The sequence below is a fragment of the Xylocopa sonorina genome, chromosome 11 (genome assembly GCF_050948175.1).
Source record: "Xylocopa sonorina isolate GNS202 chromosome 11, iyXylSono1_principal, whole genome shotgun sequence".
In the NCBI taxonomy this organism is placed as follows: Eukaryota; Metazoa; Arthropoda; class Insecta; order Hymenoptera; family Apidae; genus Xylocopa; species Xylocopa sonorina.
The window spans coordinates 12,195,578-12,215,742 of NC_135203.1; the positions used below are offsets into that span (position 1 = coordinate 12,195,578).

At 42.2% G+C, this 20,165-nt stretch overlaps 5 protein-coding genes across 7 annotated transcripts; 2 read left to right on the plus strand and 3 right to left on the minus strand.

The window, feature by feature from the left end:
- Positions 1-166: 166 nt before the first annotated feature.
- On the minus strand, positions 167-1,914 carry LOC143428933 (uncharacterized). Its single transcript, XM_076904212.1, has 2 exons — positions 1,797-1,914; positions 167-1,711 (listed from the first exon to the last, which is right to left on the minus strand). Exon 2 carries the CDS (start codon positions 1,709-1,711, stop codon positions 167-169), a length of 1,545 nt encoding a protein of 514 aa, XP_076760327.1. The 5' UTR covers positions 1,797-1,914.
- Positions 1,915-2,627: 713 nt separating this feature from the next.
- LOC143428978 (solute carrier family 41 member 1-like) lies at positions 2,628-5,424 on the plus strand. The gene is made up of 7 exons (XM_076904297.1): positions 2,628-2,698; positions 3,082-3,533; positions 3,613-4,084; positions 4,216-4,363; positions 4,514-4,716; positions 4,795-4,943; positions 5,196-5,424. The coding sequence occupies exons 2-7, from the start codon at positions 3,126-3,128 to the stop codon at positions 5,379-5,381; spliced, it is 1,566 nt and encodes a 521-aa protein (XP_076760412.1). The 5' UTR covers positions 2,628-2,698; positions 3,082-3,125; the 3' UTR covers positions 5,382-5,424.
- A 4,714-nt stretch (positions 5,425-10,138) lies between these two features.
- LOC143428976 (solute carrier family 41 member 1-like) lies at positions 10,139-13,151 on the plus strand. 3 transcript variants are annotated; one of them, XM_076904292.1, is made up of 7 exons: positions 10,139-10,321; positions 10,436-10,697; positions 10,782-11,253; positions 11,334-11,513; positions 11,875-12,335; positions 12,404-12,624; positions 12,776-13,151. In XM_076904292.1, exons 2-7 carry the CDS (start codon positions 10,609-10,611, stop codon positions 13,117-13,119), a joined length of 1,767 nt encoding a protein of 588 aa, XP_076760407.1. In that variant the 5' UTR covers positions 10,139-10,321; positions 10,436-10,608; the 3' UTR covers positions 13,120-13,151. The 3 variants fall into 3 exon arrangements, with proteins under 3 accessions (XP_076760407.1, XP_076760408.1, XP_076760409.1); XM_076904293.1 differs by having other exon boundaries at positions 11,878-12,335; XM_076904294.1 differs by having other exon boundaries at positions 10,140-10,321; positions 11,896-12,335.
- A 2,061-nt stretch (positions 13,152-15,212) lies between these two features.
- LOC143428975 (RNA exonuclease 1 homolog) lies at positions 15,213-18,135 on the minus strand. Its single transcript, XM_076904290.1, has 8 exons — positions 17,775-18,135; positions 17,384-17,711; positions 17,148-17,314; positions 16,599-17,081; positions 16,222-16,519; positions 15,894-16,056; positions 15,537-15,796; positions 15,213-15,454 (listed from the first exon to the last, which is right to left on the minus strand). The coding sequence occupies exons 1-8, from the start codon at positions 18,111-18,113 to the stop codon at positions 15,369-15,371; spliced, it is 2,124 nt and encodes a 707-aa protein (XP_076760405.1). The 5' UTR covers positions 18,114-18,135; the 3' UTR covers positions 15,213-15,368.
- Positions 18,136-18,306: 171 nt separating this feature from the next.
- Positions 18,307-20,044, minus strand: LOC143429323 (uncharacterized). The gene is made up of 4 exons (XM_076904860.1): positions 19,766-20,044; positions 19,503-19,588; positions 18,403-19,376; positions 18,307-18,346 (listed from the first exon to the last, which is right to left on the minus strand). The coding sequence occupies exons 1-4, from the start codon at positions 19,863-19,865 to the stop codon at positions 18,307-18,309; spliced, it is 1,200 nt and encodes a 399-aa protein (XP_076760975.1). The 5' UTR covers positions 19,866-20,044.
- Between the last annotated feature and the right edge of the window lie 121 nt (positions 20,045-20,165).

A 20,165-nucleotide genomic window follows, 5' to 3' on the forward strand; every position in this document is an offset into this window, starting at 1 on the left:
AGTAGATTATACATTAGAGAGGATTTACTATATATGTGTACATACATACATACATACATACCATACATAGATAGGTAGATGAATAAGAACCAGCCGAAAGAAGAACAAATTTAACCGTGTTTAACCGTATTTAATCGTAAGCAATGTAAATATTACAGGAACATTTTTAAACGGCTTTGATAACGGCGATATAATAATTCTTATAGATAAGAGGGTTGCTCTGGTCGGTAACAAAATTCCGATCTGGCTTAATCGACGCGAACGGATTTTGCCTCGGTTCCAAAAGTACCTCGATATTTCCGATCGAATTTATTCTTTCAATCTCCCAAAGCATTTCGTCCGCGGTGTACGAGGTAACTGCAACCGGTACCGATTTCCTACAAAACTCTGATATCGTCTCGAGCCAAGTATCTTTCCCCGCGAACCCTGTCATTCGGTACAGGCCAGGATTAAAAGTGCAGATAAGATCCGGTTCACCGAAAGATTCCGATGCATCGCGTACGAATTCGTGGTAAAGCGTTTCGGGTTTAAACGATACGTAAACGGCTTTACCGGCAGCCTGGCACGCGTTACAAACTTGGACCGCGGACAACAATTCCCGAGGCACACCGCTCGGTAAGCGGAATTCCGGGCCGATCAAAACCAAACGTAACCGTCTCAAGTTTGGTACAAAATGAAGGAACAGCTTCTCCCAGACGCGCAAGTTTACCCCCTCGAATTGAAATTCAGCCCCGACCACGTGTACGATCCACTCGGTTTTACTTTCCCATTCGGGACAGGAGATCTGCATCGAATAAAGTGCCGTTAGAGGAATCGTAGACATATGAGACAAGGTACAGTACGTGTAACAATCCATTTCCCGGTAATACGAGCAATTTCCGTACACTTCTCGCATCAGTTCGTCGAAAGAACGCTCGGGTGATGCGACCGACATCCGTTCGTGGACGTTTGGAATTTTTGGGGCTACGCAATCGTGATTACGTTGTAGGAATAGAAATCTTTGGTAAACTCGAAACTGTTCGCACCATCTTTTGTGCTCGCCGCTGTGTTCCGCGCAGAAAATCTCCATCCCGCAGTCCGCGCAACAAATTCCATTTTCGCTGAACCGGCGACACAACCGACAAACTCTCGGATACAGCACGATCTCTTTCTCCCAAAGCTCCAACGGTCTCCCGATCCTCGATTCGAGAAGCGCGAGCAACTCGAGCCTGTAAACGCGATATTCTTCCGGATCGAGTACCACGGCCGACCCGCAACCGAGCGTCGACGCGATCCAACAAGCAATTTCTCTCAAAGGTGCGCACAACTCCTGATGTTTCGCCAGTCCCCGCGTTCGATGCTTCCCCGAACAATAAGACACCATTCGGCACCGTTCGCAGAACAATCTCGATCTCCTCGAGCAAACCGCGCAAAGGCTCGACACGAATACGAATCGCGGTCTAATTTCCATTACGACACTCTCGTCCTCGCTCTCGTCCTCACCTTCGTCGTCCGGCCCCGACCTAACAAGTCTTCTACTTTTGGTCAAACACGGTTCGACCAAAGGATACGTTAGTCGGGAACGTACGCCGATCGGAATTCCCGCATCCTCGAGACGACACCTTCCGCCGTTTCTCCGTTCTTCATCGTCACCTTTCCCTTTATTCCCTTTGCAACCGATTGTTTTCCACCCACCGGAATCACCCCTGCGTCCAGATTTCCTCCGACCCATCTGCAACATCCGTCCATTCCTAAACCTTTCGAATTACCTTCTCTCACGCGTAACCACCAATCAAACGATACCATACAAAACTTACCTATATTCCCACGATATTGCAACCTAAATATGTTGCAATAAATATCTAATACGCGAATAAACTGTGCTTAGAGTTGCTCGACTTTGCGAGAGTAATTCTACATCGTTTGAGTCTTGCGGTACGAATGGATGGATTGTCGAGAAGAACACAGCGCGCTTATCGGGCATTATGCCCGTTGCCCGGACAATGATATTTCGAGCACTCTTGTTCGGGATGTGCGCGTACCCAATATACCTACCTATCCAGGGGTACAACTCGGATCTAAATCAATTGAACCTGCTTCGTCATTCTACCGATTCTATTTACCGTCCTCAACTTTCTTCAGTTACAGTCTCGGTTCTTTTCCCATTCTTTACTTAACACTCGCTTTTTCATTATTATACTTTGCGACAATAATTATGACACGATACAATGGTATATAGAGTTCAAACTAATTGTTATATAAAGTACTCCTCCTCCTTGACGAAATCTTTAATATCTATAACGGATAGTACGGTGTTAGATTTAAACGGGAGCTCATCCGTACAAACCGAACATTCTTCTAGCGACATCTGTTCGAGAAATACTTTTAATAGACCTTTAATAGAGATGCCGCCACGGAGAACTAAATAAAAATCCACGCAAATATGTTGATCAGAAAGAACTCGAGCATATCTATCGTATTAGAGTAACTGCTTAGCTAGACTTGAAATTAAAACGATGGGTTCGGGAGGATAGTATTCAAATCCAACATTTTATCTTCGGGTATTTAATTACAGTTTCCGAGATATTAACGTAACAACGTATTACGCGTTGCATGTATAATTGCTGCGTTTTCAACTGGCAATGAGAAATAACGCCTTCACGTGGTTGAACGTTGAACGAATATGCAATCGTATTCCTATATATTATACATGCTGAAGGTAGGTTGCATTGTAACGAGGTTATATTTCCACACAACATGAAAACACATATTTTTATGCTTCGCGTTCAGAAATTTACCTCCAAAAGTTAAATCTCTTCCAATCAGCTAGATTGTTTCGAATAATGTTGAAAATGTTTTATATATGGAATTCCATAGGAAATACCATTTTTCCATTTGTTGTAAATAAGGTACATCAGTTTACAACCCTTTTATTCCCGAACTAAGAGTTATACTATAGTTTTGAAAATATAATAATTATTTTCGGCAATCGGCCAATTTCACGCGTAAAACCACAGTCTTACTTATATCAAATTGTTTCCGAAGAATAACAGTGAGTATTCTCTCTTTTCTTTTCTTTCCTTTTTCTTTGTTTCATTGCAGTTTTCGGTGTAGTATAACTTGAAAAGTTATCGAGTGGTACGAGAATGTACCATGTTAATAATAATATAGGAATGAAGGTGTATGAAAATAGCTATATCTCGACTATCAAGTACAGAAGATTTGAAAAGAAAATTCGCAAAATTCAAATGGTTGGATTGGACAGTGATGAGTCGCTTAGGTCAAGTATTTCTGATGTTATGGAAATTGGAGTAAAATGCGACCAAGAAACAGAAAGCGACCGAGAACATACGCAGCGGCTTATACCGCCGCCTGTCGATCACGATTGCACCAACGACGACGATACAAAGAGATTGCTAGTTCGAGACAGTCAGTCTAAACAAGTAGAAGACGACAGGGAGAACGTTTGGTCTGTATCCATCCAAATGTTCGTGCCTTTCTTATTGGCAGGTTTCGGTATGGTGGCTGCCAGTTTGCTGCTCGACGTTGTACAGGTACGAATGCAGAATTGCTGTGTTATAACGTAACTATTAAACGTGTAAATTGACAACTAAACGTGTACGTCTTTGGTAGCATTGGCCCGTATACCAAACAGTGTCCGAAGTGTATATATTGGTGCCGGCGTTGCTCGGTTTGAAAGGAAATTTGGAAATGACACTGGCCTCCCGATTTTCGACGCATGCAAATCTTGGACATATGGACACGAAGAAGCAGCGTTGGACTTTAATCGTTGGAAATCTTGCTCTAATACAATGTCAAGCGACGGTAGTTGGCTTATTGGCTTCCTTGGCAGCTGTCATACTTGGTTGGATACCAGAAGCACAATTTGATACTTATCACGCGCTTTTGTTATGCGCCAGTGCCTTAGTTACTGCATCCATAGCAAGTTTTTTATTGAGTTTGTTAATGGTTGCGGTCATATTGTTATCCAAAGAGATAAATATCGATCCGGATAATATAGCGACACCAATTGCGGCCTCTCTCGGGGATTTAACAACTCTGATGCTTCTTTCAGGCATAGCATCTCTCCTCTATAGAGCAACAGGTAAACATGTATGTATTGAATAACACGACAATAATTCGTATAGAAACAAAAGCGAATCGTACTCATTAAGAGATGCCTGGTAACCAAAGACGTTCCATGACTGTGATCGTACCTTTGAAACACTATTTCAGAATATGCACCATGGATAGCGCCTACGTTGATACTATTTCATATAATCGTTACTCCTGTTTGGGGCTACATAGCAGCCAGAAATCCATTTACTAAGGAAATATTAGATTACGGCTGGGCACCTGTCATATGTGCCATGTTAATTAGCAGGTGTTTCTTTCCTTCTTTTTTCTCTTTCTTTCTTTCTTTCTTTCTTTCTTTCATTCATTTCTTCTCTATGGGTTTTCACTTTTCACTTTTCGCATAAACATGGACGAGTACTACCATTCGCGTTACAACCATGTCTCTGTTTACTTTTAGCATAGGTGGTTTAATACTAGATTACACAATATCCAATTACAAAGGTATAGCAGTATTTCAATTAGTTATAAACGGTGTTGGCGGCAATTTGGCCGCTGTTCAGGCTAGCAGAATATCAACATCTTTGCATAGAAAGTATCGATCCAATAGCCAGGAAGTACCAGTTATCCGTTTCAATCCGTTCTACGTTTTCTGTACTAAAGGTATGTTCAAATAACTGTAAATAATAATAATAATTGACAAACATGTAAGTGAAGTATATAAAAGCAAACGAGTTGTAGGCGGACACGCAAGGACTGCTAGAGTTCTGCTAACGATGGTGATACCTGGTCACTTAATATTTGGCTATACCATCAGTTACCTTCAAGCTGGACATACTTCCTTTACCCCTATATTTCTTACATTTTATCTGACCTCTGCTTTACTACAGGTAACTATATAGTCGATCGTATGTCAACAGTATGCCTATATCACATAGTGCTACAGGGTGGATGGAGGCATGAGTAGCTTGACGTTGACAAGTTTGTTCACCAGTTTTGAATCTTTCATACTGGCAGATTTTTTTATTTAGTGTAAACTATAAAAATTCGGGACCTTTGCCGATTTATTACAGCCTACCCTGTAGTATACACCAGCGTATACATATATAGTAGTCATATTCGCGTTTTCGTTTTGTCATTAGGTAATATTGTTGTTGTACATCACGCAATTGATGGTGGTATGGATGTGGACACGAGGAATGGATCCAGATAGCTCTGCGATACCATACTTGACTGCAGCTGGTGATTTAATCGGAACGGCGTTATTAGGAATCGCGTTTCACGTGCTTTATGCCATTGGAGACGGCGATTCAGACGTCGGAGATTGATCGACATTTTTTATCCGCAGATTTCGCGTGAAATGTTTATTACGTGTGTAGGAAAACTCAACGTTCGTTGACGATTTTATACGATATCAGTATATGTGTATACATATGTGTATCGAGGGTCGAATGTGCCCGTTCAATTTCTTTCCACGTTCCTATTAAGCGAAACATATTACGCCTACACTCGATTCAGATTGAAATCATCCTTATAAATATCGCGTGTATAATTACGCGTGTGCGTGCACAAACCTACGTATATAATAAATACGTAATTAAACGCAAATAAATATCATCAATCGGACACGTTCTTATAAGTGTTTATAATGTTCGACGGTATCGTAATTAACGAAAATGAAGTGCTCAAATATTTTTTACCAAAACTATTGTACTTATTAGTCGAAATAAATTCGACTCTACGCATGTAAACTGGTAAACCGTTTGCCGAATAAGAAAATGTTTCAAATGATAAGCGTAACAAATAGTTTGAACCATTTTTTTATGCAGAAACAGATGACAAGTAAATTTATACGTTACGGGTAAAAACGACTCGTCCTGTACATTGATGTGCGATGCACACCTTTGCTATGATGTGCCAAAAAATATTCAAGATACTATCCACTATGTCTTGTTTAGTCACCTCGTTAGCGATCATTAATAATTTCCAGATCGTTTCTTCCATTCTATCTTTATTATCTCTCTTCGAAAACTATATAAACGGATAAATCTTAATGGTCAAATGCGCGTAAACACATTGTACGCATGCACGCGCGAGCGTACGCGAAATGTGTATGTACATGTAGGTGCGTGAAAAAACGAAAGGTACGAGAGGACAGATGTTGCGTGTAGTTGCGTCTATCTACATCTATATAAGTCACCGTATAACATGGTACGCGTTAAGCTCGATTCTGCTTCTGGATCTGTGTAGGTACGGTGTCTTTCTTTCGTACGACATCGGTACAATCGAGTTACGAATAGGACATAAAGGTTTGTAAGAGATAATATAACGTAAGCGAGGCTAGTAGATCCGTAGAAACGCGTGCAAGCGACAACGACAACGACGACGACGACGACGACGACGACGACGACGACGACGACGACGACGACGACGGCGGTGGCGGCGGCGGCGGCGGCGGTGGCGGCGACTATGACGACTATGACGACGACGACGACGGCAACGACTATGACGATGACTATGACGACAACGACGACAACAACAGATACCGCTACCGTTACAATATCGTTGTGCATGTACAGAAGACATCATTCAACGATTTGTACACGCGCAATGTATGTATTATATATATCTATATATACTTATATATATATACTTATATATATGCATATATATATATAATATATATATATCATATATATATGTATGCACAAACGAAACGACCAAGTGTAGTCGAGAGACACATCAGCCTGTCTCGGTCAATGAAATAGTTGGATCTGTCAGTGCCAACTATCACCTCGCTCTCGGCGGAGCCTTTTAGATTTCATCTATCGCGTTGGTTGATTGAGTCGTTTTCTAATACTGTTGTCGCGTTAGCCTCCCTATAGCCGCCACCACCGCCGCCACCGCCGCGGTAGCTTTCAAGTTTTCCAAGGAAGAAAGGGAGAGAGTGTCGCAAGTATTGGATCGATTGCATCATCGGTCGAATTCGGATACGTACCTAACCACATGTTTCTACATTTCGTTTATAACGGCACCTGGGGCAGCGATGACACCGATCGAAAGGCGATCAAACAAATAAAAATCTACCAAGACGATCGTCGTCCTCGGATTATCCACACTATCTCTTCATCGTCTGCCGCGATTTATTTTATTCCGCTCGTACGTTGTATACATCCTTTATACATGCATACGTACATCGATTTTTATTCTTTGCTTACGATCCTCGATTACGTTTAATTATTATACGCGAGACATGTGATTGTATAGCAAACTAAAAATAGTACATTACGTATGTATACACGCATGTGTAAATCGTTGTTGCAAGTTTGAATCGAGATATTGGTGTAGAAGAACAGAACGGATCGCAAACTACCGGTCACTCTTCGATAGTAATTAATTAATTAATTAATTAGTTGGTATTCCTCCACTGTTTATCATCGTTTCACTTTACGATCTACAATAATAGTACGATACGCGTGCAACTACATTATAGTTGGGATTGCACCTGGGTATACAGCACTCTATAATAAGATCAAGGGGACAAAACTCTTGGACATTCCATTGGTAATCGAAAGGGATGCGATCGAAAGCATGCTTCCCTCGGGTCACGGGAATCGAGTATCCAAACGTATGTTAAGTTATTACTCCTCATGGTCGAACTTAAACACGTGGAGTAATTTATCAATTTGTGAATATGTTACGGAAGTGGTTCGTACTCGCGCACCGCTAACGCTAACGTTAAACGGTAATGTTTGCAAATGCCGATACACGAATGTTGCAGTACACGTTTCATTTTCTAATCGTGCATATATTGTACAATTAACCAACAATGTCGTTGGTAGAAAAAATATCAGCACAAACGATTCGCAGAACACATGCATGCGTTACAATCGATATCGTAAAATGTATTACAATTATGATATGAATATTCCACCTCCATCCTTTCCTATCCCCCTCTCTTTCTGCCTTCCAATTCGTTCGTTCCACACGTTTCGTTAAAACGAACGAATCGATTGATCTTCTAATCGGAAACTTTATCGCCGATACGTTTCTTTTTTCTGTGTAGCGCATTCTCGCCTGATCCTTTTTTGCTCATCTTTTCCAACCGGTTCCCCATTAATTCATGGTACGAATCCCGCGAAAACGATGAGAATGCCAGAAAATGTTGCAACAGGGCGATTTGAAACAGTTAACAACGTTATCTATACTACACGTGCATCTTTGAAACCGACTGCCATTCATAACTGTGTTCAGGTGTGGAAAGTTTTTCTTATTTGCTAAATTTTCCTCGTTATTTTACGGGCAAACATCGCGAAGGATTAAAACCGGGAAAAGATACGAAAATCACCTTAATTACACACGAGCTGTTCAACCGGATACGTAAGAGACGTTACCCTAAACGGTTATAAAATGCGGGAAGTACATGCTTCGATCGCAATCTGTATCGCGACAGTTGATCGAGAGTGTTGAAATTCAATGTCGAAGTGAAACGCTCGGTTCGTAAACGACTAAACGCAGGAGAGAGAGAGAGAGAGAGAGAGAGAAATCTTACGTAACCGGTCTTTTAGGAGATAGATAAGGTATATATATCCATCCATCCATTCAACCATCCATCCATCCATCCATCCATCCATATATACATATATATATATAATCTGTATAACAAAACAATACAATGCAAATTGCATTCGCGCAACCGTTAGCGAAATTTGATAGACGAATAAATTTGTATAAATAACTAATATTATCGGTATTGGTGAAACCGTGAACAATGATGAAGCAGACACAATGTTTCGTCCCCACTGTGGCAACGATGAACGATAATCATGATTAGATGTTTGCTAGATTCGATTGTGATTGATTATCCAATTATGCGAAAGAAAATTAACGATACGAGATTAAATTTAAAACGGGTTATGGGGTGTTGCGACAAAAAGAGTTTTATTAGATGAATAAGTGAAACAGAATAGAAAAAACAATAGAATGCATCAGAGACTAATATATAAGAGAATAAAGAAAATTGATCATCGATGGAAGATAATAGATAAATAGGTGGTGGGCAAGCAAATAGACGAGCAAGTAAGCAGATAGGTGGATAGATGGATAGATGGATAGACAGATAGGCAGGCAGGCAGGCAAACAGGCGGGTAATCAAGGTTTACTTAGGTAGGTGACGATCGATAAATTCGCGCTTGCTCCGTTTAGCGTACATTCCCGGTAAACGTCCCGAGCGAGTTTTAAGGAGACAAGCGTGATGCACGCTCGAGATCAGTCGCGATGTAACCATAGCGTGAAACGGCCTCGCATCGGGCCATCAGCCTTGCATTACCAAATGCGTGACGACGGTTGAAATTGTTCTTTTTTTTATCAGAACCAACACGTAGTTTTGAGAACATTCAAAATCAAATCAAATTTCTCGGGTCTATGAATCAGGTCAAGGTTCGATACATCGTCGAGGATCTCCTCAGAAAGATCAGAATACTCAGGTATGACATGTTCCCGACATCGATCTACCTTCTTCGAGCATGATTATTTATTTCTCTACCTGTGTTTCTTTCCTACAACTACGAGCCGAACCAAGTTTCTTTTTCACTCTGACAAGTGTACCTTACGTAAACAGCAGGGACGTTAATCGAGATTCTACGACTGGTAAAAAACTAACACTTTTCCTAGTTTTTCCAACTCCATCTTTCTCCATCCCTCGCCGCTACATATACACGTATACACGTATATATATATATATGTGTCGTGCGTGCGCGCGCGCGCGCGCGCGTGTGTGTGTGTCTGTATACGTATGTATATATCTGTGTATACATATATATGGTAATACCACCTCCCACTCTTGTTCGTCCGACGGTTCATACTTGTAATACATTTGAAAAACATTTTGTAGGGGATGATGATCTCGTCGTTAAGGTATTAGTTGGTAAATTTCGATTGTGAAAATCTTTCACGTTGACTTTAACGACACATCGACTACCTGAAGCATAAATTTAGTCGAGATTCATTTCCGATCGATACCATCGAAACTTGAGAAACACGATCAACGTTTGAACGATTACCATACTATTGCGGGATGGACTAGAAACTCTAGAGAACCGATTATTACGAACGTTTCTACGAAATGACTAGTGGTAAAGATATACGAGAGAATGGAAAACGACGAAGGGATCGTTGCGTTCAACGAAATGGATAGAGTGGGAAAAGCAAACGGATCAAAAGTATCGAGCAACGATAAACGTCGAATCATCGAATCGAGAAACGTTTGGTACGAGCTAAACATAACACGTTTTGGAAAAATCGCAACGCTAGATTCGATTTACCTAACCACCGTATCGGCCTAGTCGACGTCGCGCGTTTTAATTCTCCACGTGACTTACAGTGGTTCCAAACGAATCAGACTAGAGATATCGTCCCTCGCTGGTTACGTAATTTGCCCGATTCTTGTCCTGAAATACAACGACAACGTGCGAACATTTAGACAGGCGTTATCATTCTCAAAGGAGAATGGCTATATATCCGTGACGGCGAGTCGTACGGGGTCCTCAGTAGAAGATGATAGAGGACCAGATGCGGCAACATCCGGTACGACTACCACCCGACAAGCACACCCACGTCGATGTTACGGTAGCCAAATTTGAAAAGTATGTTCAACCAATGCTTTATTATACCCGATTTATTTATTTATTTATTTATTAGTCAAGTAAACGCATGCTTGCTTTCAACAGTGATCCGTGTAAAGAACCGTTGCTTTCGGAAAAGCAAACTTCCCACAGGGTAACGCCGATGATAGACGCTCGATCGGCGGTAACAAACGCGATGATGAGCACAACAACTTCGATCAACGGCGATACAACCAGTATGGTGACGGTTACGGGTGTGGGGATCGGCACAAATGCGAACGCATGGATGGACACCGTCGTCGGGGTTAACAACGTTGACGTAACCAATACTATCGCGGGTGAACCTACCACCGATAAGTCCGTCGAGGAGGATTGCGTTCAAGTGCCCATCTTCGACGAGGGAACTACCGATAGCGGCGGCCGCCTTCCAGACGTTGTCGCCGAAAGTAACATTTACGGCGTAAACGAAGACGAACCCCTTGAATCTTACCTGGCTATCACTATTCAAGTATTCATACCGTTTCTGATCGCTGGCCTTGGCATGGTGGGAGCTGGATTGGTTCTAGATTTAGTTCAAGTACGGATCACCTTCCTTTCCGTTTCTCTTATTATTCCCTCTTCGAATCGATTCACCATCGCTCCTCTTTCGCTCCGCAGCATTGGGTCGTGTTTGAAAAGGTGAGCGAACTGATCATTTTGGTACCAGCACTTTTGGGTTTGAAAGGGAACTTGGAAATGACTCTGGCATCTCGTCTTTCGACTCAAGCGAATCTCGGACATATGGATACACCGAAGCAGCAGTGGTACATGATCGTTGGAAATCTTGTTTTAATTCAAGTAAGTTCTATTCTCGACACTCTGTACTTTTTCGTTCGCCTTCAAACGCTTTTTAACGCTTTATTTCCAATCTCCTGTAAAACCATTAAAATTGTTCAATATCAGACATTTACTTACTTTGACATCACGATCTTTGTCTTTACGGCCGTCTTATCGTTGGCGCCACGATTTTATTTGACTACGCGTTCAATGCGTCAACGGTAAACAACGACCTTCGACGAGCGAGACGTCGCGCCTTCGTACATATCGATCATACTCATAAAACAACTGTTCACTTTATTTATACTATTATTTTCTTCTCAATTAAAAGCTTAACGCGTAATCGCTTTGCTCCTTAGCCTTTTGATTGATTTGTGTAAAGAAGATCAGTTCGTGTTGGCAGTGCCAGGCGATAGTAGTCGGATTTCTCGGCTCTGTGGTGGCGATTGTAATGGGGGCGTTTCGAAATGGTACCATCTCGTTGGATCACGCTTACCTATTGTGTGCGAGCAGCCTGGTCACAGCCTCTCTGGCCTCTTTCGTTCTCGGTTTGATAACCGCAGGAGTGATCGTTTTCTCCCGCCACTGTCACATAAATCCGGATAACGTCGCAACGCCGATCGCCGCCAGCCTCGGAGACATCACCTCCTTGGCTTTACTCTCTTGGATCTCGACGGTTCTTTACGAATCGATAAATAAACAGGATTGGCTAGCGCCGCTCGTAATCGCTTGTTACGTTCTGGTCACGCCGCTCTGGGTCTGGATCGCCAAGAGGAACAAGTACACGAACGACGTCCTTTACTCCGGATGGACCCCTGTAATGATCGCTATGTTGATCAGCAGGTGAGCGTTTACCGATCGATCAATCGTCAATTAATCCTTATTAAAACACGACACGTTATTGCCTACAGTTGCGGTGGTCTGATATTAGAATTCATGGTCTCGCGATTCGAAAATCTGACCGTTTTCCAACCGGTGATCAACGGTGTCGGTGGAAATTTGGTGGCTGTTCAAGCAAGCAGAATATCGACAGCCCTCCATAAGCAAGCGGAACTGGGAACGCTTCTAATACCACCCGGGCACACGCATCCCGTTATTTTCATCACACCTATCGCCAACTTTTTCGGCAAAGGTATCGTGTCTACTAAACTAAACAAACATCCCAAACATTGTGCGTTCGTTATCGCATCGTTCTTCTTCTTCCTCTTTTTCTTCTTCTTCTTCTTCTTCTTCTTCTTCTTCTTCTTTTTCTTCTTCTTCTTCTTCTTCTTCTTCTTCCTCAGGTACGCACGCGAGAACGACCAGAGTTCTAATGGCGATGGTTATACCAGGTCATATAATTTTCATTTATCTGATTAACTATATGAAGGATGGCAACACTTCGCTGACACCTCTCTTCGTTTTTGTTTATTTGTGCGCTGCCATGCTGCAAGTCGCAGCTCTCCTCTACATTGCTTATATCATGATACATTGGATGTGGAAGCGAAAGATTGATCCCGACAATTCGGCGATTCCATATCTCACGGCTATGGGGGATCTACTGGGTATCAGTTTGCTGGCGATCGCTTTCCAATTCCTCTATCTCGTTGGCGATCAAGATTTCGATCGGACCATCGCTGCTCCGTGAAAGATTCGCACTGGCTCGTTTAAGTAAGTTTGCTCGTGCAAAACCTATTTCCCTTCAATCTCAAACGATAATCCTCGATTTACCATTTATTTCGAATCGCCTCTCGTACCGTCTGGACGAACGTTTGCCCCCCGACGCGAATCGAGTACGATTCAAAAAGAAATAGAGGAACCAAGGGGGTTTGAAATACCGAAAAGTGAAACGGTTTAGCTTTTAGTTGGGGTTATTAAAAACAATGGACACTCGTCGTCGCCGCCGCTACTGCTGCTGCTGCTGCTGCTGCTGCTGCTACTGCTGCTGCTGCTACTGTTGTTGTTGTTATTGTTGTTGTTGTTGTTGTTGGTGGTTTTTTTTTTCTTCTCTCATCATCGATCGGAGGCAAAGACGAATACATTACGAAGGAATGCATATACGTAGATATACGGCTATAATTCGTAACGTCAATAAAATGTCAGTATACAGCGTTACCTTCGTACACGATGGGGTTCCAATTAATTTCGAGCGGTTCGAAAAACTTGAGAATTTCCACGGCTGTTCTTGTAAAATCCATTATACTTATATACATATATATTATGTAACGCATTCTCCATCGACATTATCCAAGTTGGTATATATGCAATGTAGATAGACGTCGCTATAAAATAGTTATGTGACACGAGAATGCTACGATCCGCCATAATTCCGCGAGTCTTCCACCGAAGCTAGCCGATTATCGACCACTGCACGCGCGAACACGTACATGTGTTTCCATCAGATGCAGAACTTCGAGATTATTCTATTCGATACCTCGCAACGATTACGCATTCAGAGTTTCCTTTAGGAATGTCAAAGGTGTAAATCTATTGTATATACAATGTTCGATCAACGATGCAAATGTACTTGTTTCTTTTTTTCTCTTTAGACGGCAAGGCACACGCGACCGCGTGTAAAGAAAGAAACTTTGTAAAGGACAGTAGAGAAATCACGCAAAGAATTAGGCTATAAATATATCTTGACAATAATGTTTGTTTCAAGGAAGCAGATACACTATTTTTTACCCGACACGAACAAATGCTGTAACGTTCTTTCCATTCGTACACGCTTAGCTTCCGATGATCGTGCCCGTTACGCTAGAAAAAATTCGAAGAGAACATATGTATAAAGCAAACGTGCGAACGTATAACGGATCGAAATGCAAGTAAAGTGTCGAGCAGAGATACGTGCCAACAATCAGGTAATTAGGTATACGAAAATAGCGAAATATTTTCCTGCAATTTCGTCTCGAAGAGGAGAGGATTAGGAGAGCTTGAAATGGGCGAAGGAAACCGAAAGGTCAAGTAGCAAAAGAATAACGCGCGATACAGTACAATGCGCGGTCTATATGCGAACGGAAAAAACGATGGATGATTATTTTTAATACGGTGCTAATGAAAAGTGATTTAGGATGACAAGCGAATAACATCTGTCACCGTTCATGGACGCGCAAATAATGCCAAGTGCTCGCTTATCCACGTCATATAGTACCTGTTCTTTCTAACAAGTGTACGCGTTCTCAAAGTTCTCGATTTGAAACGGTCCTTTTCGAATGGTAAGACGTGTCACCTTGGTACAAAACAATTGAACGCACACTTGAACGAAGAAACATCACAAACTGTAGTTTTATATAATAAAATTTGATGAACGAATCGAATGTATTCTCTTTTGTTTGAACAAATTTCTTCTCTTTCTTCTAACTTACCGTTTTATTCGCGTTCTATCCTCATCCTCTCTTCTTGTTATCCAACCAGTAATCCTAATCGATCATGCGATATCCTATATTTTCGTCTACGCAGAGTATTCTTCTGCCTATATACATAGATATTACAGAGACCAACGAACAACACCGTGGATATCAACGCCGGAGGCGATTCGTGCATTTTTCCGGCAAAACGAAACGGATGAAAAGTTTATTCGAAACGAAAACAGCGACTAAAACTGATAACAAATGGAAACGCAACTTGGACATTAGAAAGATTAGAAAATAACTTTGCGATTGTATTATTATACAGTTGCGGTTGTATTATACGGGTCGATTGTTAACTGCTAATATCGAACGAATCGAATTCTACAGTCAGTCTGACACATGTATATCACGTGTATTTATACATGAAAAACTATAATACAACATACGGTAGCATACGGTAGTTTAAAAAAAGATTATCATCGTGCCGCGGAACCGTAAAACTAGAAGCTGTACACGATTCAGTCTGACAGAGTGCTTGTACCTTCCTCTATTGTAACTTTGCTTCCTCTTTTGCTTTCCAGAGAATCAATTCCATACAAGCGAGAGCATCTTCTTTGCTATCGTGACCACCAACTGTAACATCATTAAAATTTCTCAGAATTACTTTTTATTCGATCGGAAGCAGTTTTACAGATAAACTGAACACCGAACAAACCGTCATTCTGAATAAGCTTCCTTAAATATTCAGAACAGAGATTCTTCAAAGCTCTCTTTTGCGGATATCCATTTTTGTGCGGAAACATTACGCTTGTGTCAACTACGGTATCGTGCAAAAGCTTTAACGCTTTGAAGTCACTTTCGAGACTATGACCCACGAGTATTGTCTTTTCTGAGAACATGGTCAGTAACGTCGCTTGAACATCCAGTAACGTTGTCGTCACATCTTTCATACTTTCTTCCGTAATTCCAGAAAACCTGTACAGTCGATCCCAACGACGTCGTTGTTGGTTATTTTCCAAGTCGTAGCAAAGGAAATTAAGAAGAGAAGGGACGCTCGAAGGGTTTCTTTTACCTTGTATTATAATCGATTATAGGATTTTCTGGCTTAACCAACGTCTCGTATGCTACACTACAATCCTCGTCGATAACGGTTATCCTGGTTAATTCTAAACCTTGAGTCGTATAACACATTTCACAATCGAGCGCATACGTTCCTTGTTCCTCGATTGGTGTATCTTTAAAATAGAAAACAACCAATGCTGGATGAACGAAAAGATTCGCAGCAACGGGCACGGAGAGAAAATAGAAAGAAAAAAAGTAGAAAGAAAGAGAGAGAGAGGGAGAGGGAGAGAGAGAGAGACAGAGAGAGAGAGAGAGAGAGAGAGAGATTTGCGTTTTACCTTTCGGCAAGGTTTTCACATAACCACGAAGATTCTCGTAATCCGTATAGTCCCAAACATGCGTCTTCGCGTCGCAACAACCAGTCGCGGAACCGTACTGTTGGCAACAACTGTATTTGCCTTCACCTCGGATCGTGAATTTTCTGCCCCAATGATATATACAATTTTGTGATTGCGATGCAAATCCTTGCTTATCGACGATATAAGCTTGACCGCATCGACTACAAACTCTCTCGTTAGGCACTTTTGACAGAACACTTTGATTTCGTGAGTTGATTACGTAGACCTTTGCACGACCCTGTAGCAATCGAAAGACCGTGATTCATTTTCGTCCTTACCCCGACTTCCGTCCTTACTCTCTTCTTCCGATTCTTTACCTTCTGACCGTCCGGATGTGGACGAGGAAATCCATTGTCACGGAGCTGTTGCTCCGTCATTATCCATTTCTTTAACATACCGTAAAGAGCCACACCCCTGAACTCTGTTACGGACCTCTTTGTCTTGAGAACGCTCCAACTACCCTTTCCTTTCCCGGCGAGTACCGCCTCGTGGGATACCATACTACTACTTCCTGGCGTGGTCGTTGCAATCCCACTATTTTGCACCGACGACGGATTCTGATCGACTTCTTTTCGAAGCCTATGAGCGGCGAGCATGCACGAATTTTTATAAACAGCTAGCGCTTTGCATCTTTCGTGACAAGCGTATTCTTCTTTAACGGCGCGCTGTGCCGCGTCTTCGCCGTTCGTATAAATTAATACGGACACATCGTGCATCATATTCACGTAATACTGACGAACGTTTAAAGGAAACTTTTGCGTGGTCACTTGCAACGGTTCAGGGCGAATTAACTGGGGAACCTGAAACAACACTCGATTTACACGATCAATTCCGAAGCCGACGAGGGAGCAACAACAAATACGCACCACTTGCGGAACGTGGGCGATGCGTATACCGCTTTTCGCCGTTTGCGCAGCTGTTTTGTTGTTATCCGTGCCTTTCGTCTCAACCAATTTTCCCCCATCTCCTGTCACTTTCCTCTTTTCTATCGCCAACGATTTCGCGTACGGCACATGAGCGATTCTGACGCGACCTGTGTCATTAGACATCGTATCTTACTTATTACACGTAATTTACGATTTACACATTTCTTCACTCTTACCATTTCCATTCAATTTTAATTCGCTATTGCTCCCCGTTCGATGCATATCCTTCGAAACGCTACTACTAGTCGCACCACCAGTCTTTTCTCCTACGGCATCCCGTATCAAACGCCATCTTTCATACATCTTTTGTTGGGGATACACATATTTCCTTGCCTCTTGGTTAGTCCCGCTATGCCTGGTGACGCATACGGCTGCCGACGGATGCGCCACTCTTCTCTTGCCAATCTCTTCGTTCTGCTCCTTTCCTATCTCGCGCAGCATCGACGATGACTCCTTCCTCGCCTTCTCTTCCTCTGCCTTTGCTCGTTCCGGTACTTGATATTCCTTTCGAAAACATTTCCAATTTAAACGAATCCACGATATATCATTAAACAAATAAATACATACCCGAAATATCTTCAGACACTCTTCTTGTACGTCGTGATCCGAATCGGATGTACTGAAAACTACATCGGTGTCAACGTTCCCCCCAACAACTACACTGTCGTCCTGATAATCCTCGTTCTCCTCGTCAACGCCGTCCGCTAAACTCGGCCGAATGTTTTCTAAAGAGCTTGCCGATTTTTCAATCGCTTTATCATCCGATCCACGATCACTCTTCGAACGTTTTCGTCTCCTTTCGCCGCTACTATTTTTCACATCTTTCTCGCTTCTCGAAGAATTCTTTGAATACCCGCGATGCTTTCGCAACCCCTCGTGTTCTTCTTCCTCCTCCACCACCACCATTGCCACCCCTCGCTCGCTCTTTCTTTTCTCTCTACTCTCACTCCTCGTCTTATCATCCCTCTCCTTTCCCCTTTCATACTTTTCTCGACTTTTAAATCTACTTTTATCCTTGTCGTATCTTTTATCCTCAGATTCCTTAGTCTCGTGCCTCGCGTTGCTTTTATATTCACTTTTGCTTTTACTTCTTTTACTTTTACTTTTGCTTTTGCCTTTGTTTTTGTTTTTGCTTGTATCTTTTTGACGAGAAGTCGAACTTTTCGATTCGCTCGATGCATGCCTGTTCTCGTACTTTCCACTCTTATCCTTAGCTTTACTTTCCTTCGCGTTATTGACCGCAGTCTTATCAAACTCTGCTCCCTTCGTTAGTATATTATCCGTTTCGCACCGCGAGTTGGAAAATTTTGGTTTTTCACCGTTTTCCTCGTTACCGTACGCATTGGAGTCGACATTGGCTTTTGGGGAACGCGTGTACAGATTTTCATTCTCAATCGAGTAATTCCGTTGAAAAATTTCTTTCCCATCGCTGCGGTTACGATCCTCGCTGTCCTCCCGACTGTTGCCATCTTCGTATTCTTCGTCGTCGATGTCGTCGTCGGAGAATTTTGGCTCTACATCTGTACAAGAATCTTGCGATGCCTCGCTAAATCTCGGTAGGCAGTCAGAGATTGATTTAGCACGTACAACTACCTCGTCGATCATATCGAAACCTCTCGAAAAATGATTCAGCTTAGACTCGTTTAACCCATCGGCTGTTTTTAATGGTGCTTTCACTTTTTTCGGGACATATTCCTCCCTTCTCTTTTTACACTTTGGATAATACGCTTCCCTAAGTTTAAATAAATAGTCGTTCGAACTACCGTCCTTGTACAAATTCGACGAGGCTGGGTCAGATTTACAGGTAGGTATGTAACTTTGCGCGCTATCTCGAGCTTCCGAATTGATTATCGTGGTAGGCTTATATTTAACGTCACCAATTTGAGATAGATCGGTGGCAGGATCGCCGTCCACGCTTAGCCAACGTTTATTTCCATCCAGGGAACATTTACGTTTCACCGCTATTCTACTCTCTCTGGTTGGCATGTAGGATACTATCGGTATATGACGTTTCTTTAATTCCGCAATTGGCGTCGGATTATAGATGCACGATACTGTCTTATTAACAGGCATCGCCGGATCCGTTCGCTTTTCCATTGTATTAGCTACGATATTATCCAACGTACCGGACGATCCAGAGGTTAAAGTTGGTTTCAACTCTTCAACCACCTGAGAAACAACATTCCGACAAGAAAGATATTTACCCAGAACCGTGCCGATTCGATAATCAAAAATTTCTAGAGCAGTCTCTCCCTCTCTAAGTAAGCGTTATAAGATATTTAAATCAAATGTTACCGTTCCAGTAGTTTTAGTTTCTTGAACTTGACCCGTGGAATGGTTTTCCACCGTCTCTGTCGTCTCCGCAGTGACCAGCGCATCTTCTACAAATAAACCGTCAATCAAATTGATGCAATTAACTCGCGCATCACTCGTTATCGTAGAAACGTTATTGAAATCGAAATCTCAAGCAACCTTCTCGGACAGTACAGAATACGCATGCACGCGTTATCCTACCTCCTAAAAGAATGATAGTTGAACGACTAAACTATAATACTTACCTCGCTTCGAATGTCTAAAATGACAGTAAGGTCTATCGCATGTACCACTCTCGTAAAATGGACAGTTGATAGCTTTAAAGTAACCAGTCGAAGGCAACATAACTATTTCATTGTACTCTTAGATATATTTTCGATTGCTCGCTCTTCGAACAAAAACTATCGAGTAAAATAGTGAAAAAACCATCGACTATTAAACAAAACTAACTCTTTCATACTTCCTCTACATCGTTACATCGAGCATCGTTTCCCCTCGCGTTCGCGTACGCATCGGTGCGCGCGCGCGCGCGCCCATCCGGCCAGCCTACGCGCGACTCTCGCACACACACACACACGCGCGCGCGCGCGAACGTAATGTTACGATCCTACTTACCGCATACTATCTCGTCAGAGATTAAGGAAC

Coding starts and splice junctions, on each gene's coding strand:
- LOC143429323 (XM_076904860.1), bottom strand. CDS start 19,865: ATGTTGCCTTCGACTGGTTACTTTAAAGCTATCAACTGTCCATTTTAC. Junction 19,589..19,765: donor TTTTAGACATTCGAAGCGAG/GTAAGTATTATA, acceptor GTTTATTTGTAG/AAGATGCGCTGGTCACTGCG. Junction 18,347..18,402: donor GCTAAGGATAAGAGTGGAAA/GTACGAGAACAG, acceptor CTCGTCAAAAAG/ATACAAGCAAAAACAAAAAC.
- LOC143428978 (XM_076904297.1), top strand. CDS start 3,126: ATGTACCATGTTAATAATAATATAGGAATGAAGGTGTATGAAAATAGC. Junction 3,534..3,612: donor TGCTGCTCGACGTTGTACAG/GTACGAATGCAG, acceptor CGTCTTTGGTAG/CATTGGCCCGTATACCAAAC. Junction 4,085..4,215: donor TCTCCTCTATAGAGCAACAG/GTAAACATGTAT, acceptor ACACTATTTCAG/AATATGCACCATGGATAGCG.
- LOC143428976 (XM_076904292.1), top strand. CDS start 10,609: ATGATAGAGGACCAGATGCGGCAACATCCGGTACGACTACCACCCGAC. Junction 10,698..10,781: donor ACGGTAGCCAAATTTGAAAA/GTATGTTCAACC, acceptor TGCTTTCAACAG/TGATCCGTGTAAAGAACCGT. Junction 11,514..11,874: donor GAAATCTTGTTTTAATTCAA/GTAAGTTCTATT, acceptor ATTTGTGTAAAG/AAGATCAGTTCGTGTTGGCA.
- LOC143428975 (XM_076904290.1), bottom strand. CDS start 18,113: ATGGTGGTGGTGGAGGAGGAAGAAGAACACGAGGGGTTGCGAAAGCAT. Junction 17,082..17,147: donor TCGCCCACGTTCCGCAAGTG/GTGCGTATTTGT, acceptor GTGTTGTTTCAG/GTTCCCCAGTTAATTCGCCC. Junction 16,520..16,598: donor CACATCCGGACGGTCAGAAG/GTAAAGAATCGG, acceptor CGATTGCTACAG/GGTCGTGCAAAGGTCTACGT.
- LOC143428933 (XM_076904212.1), bottom strand. CDS start 1,711: ATGGGTCGGAGGAAATCTGGACGCAGGGGTGATTCCGGTGGGTGGAAA.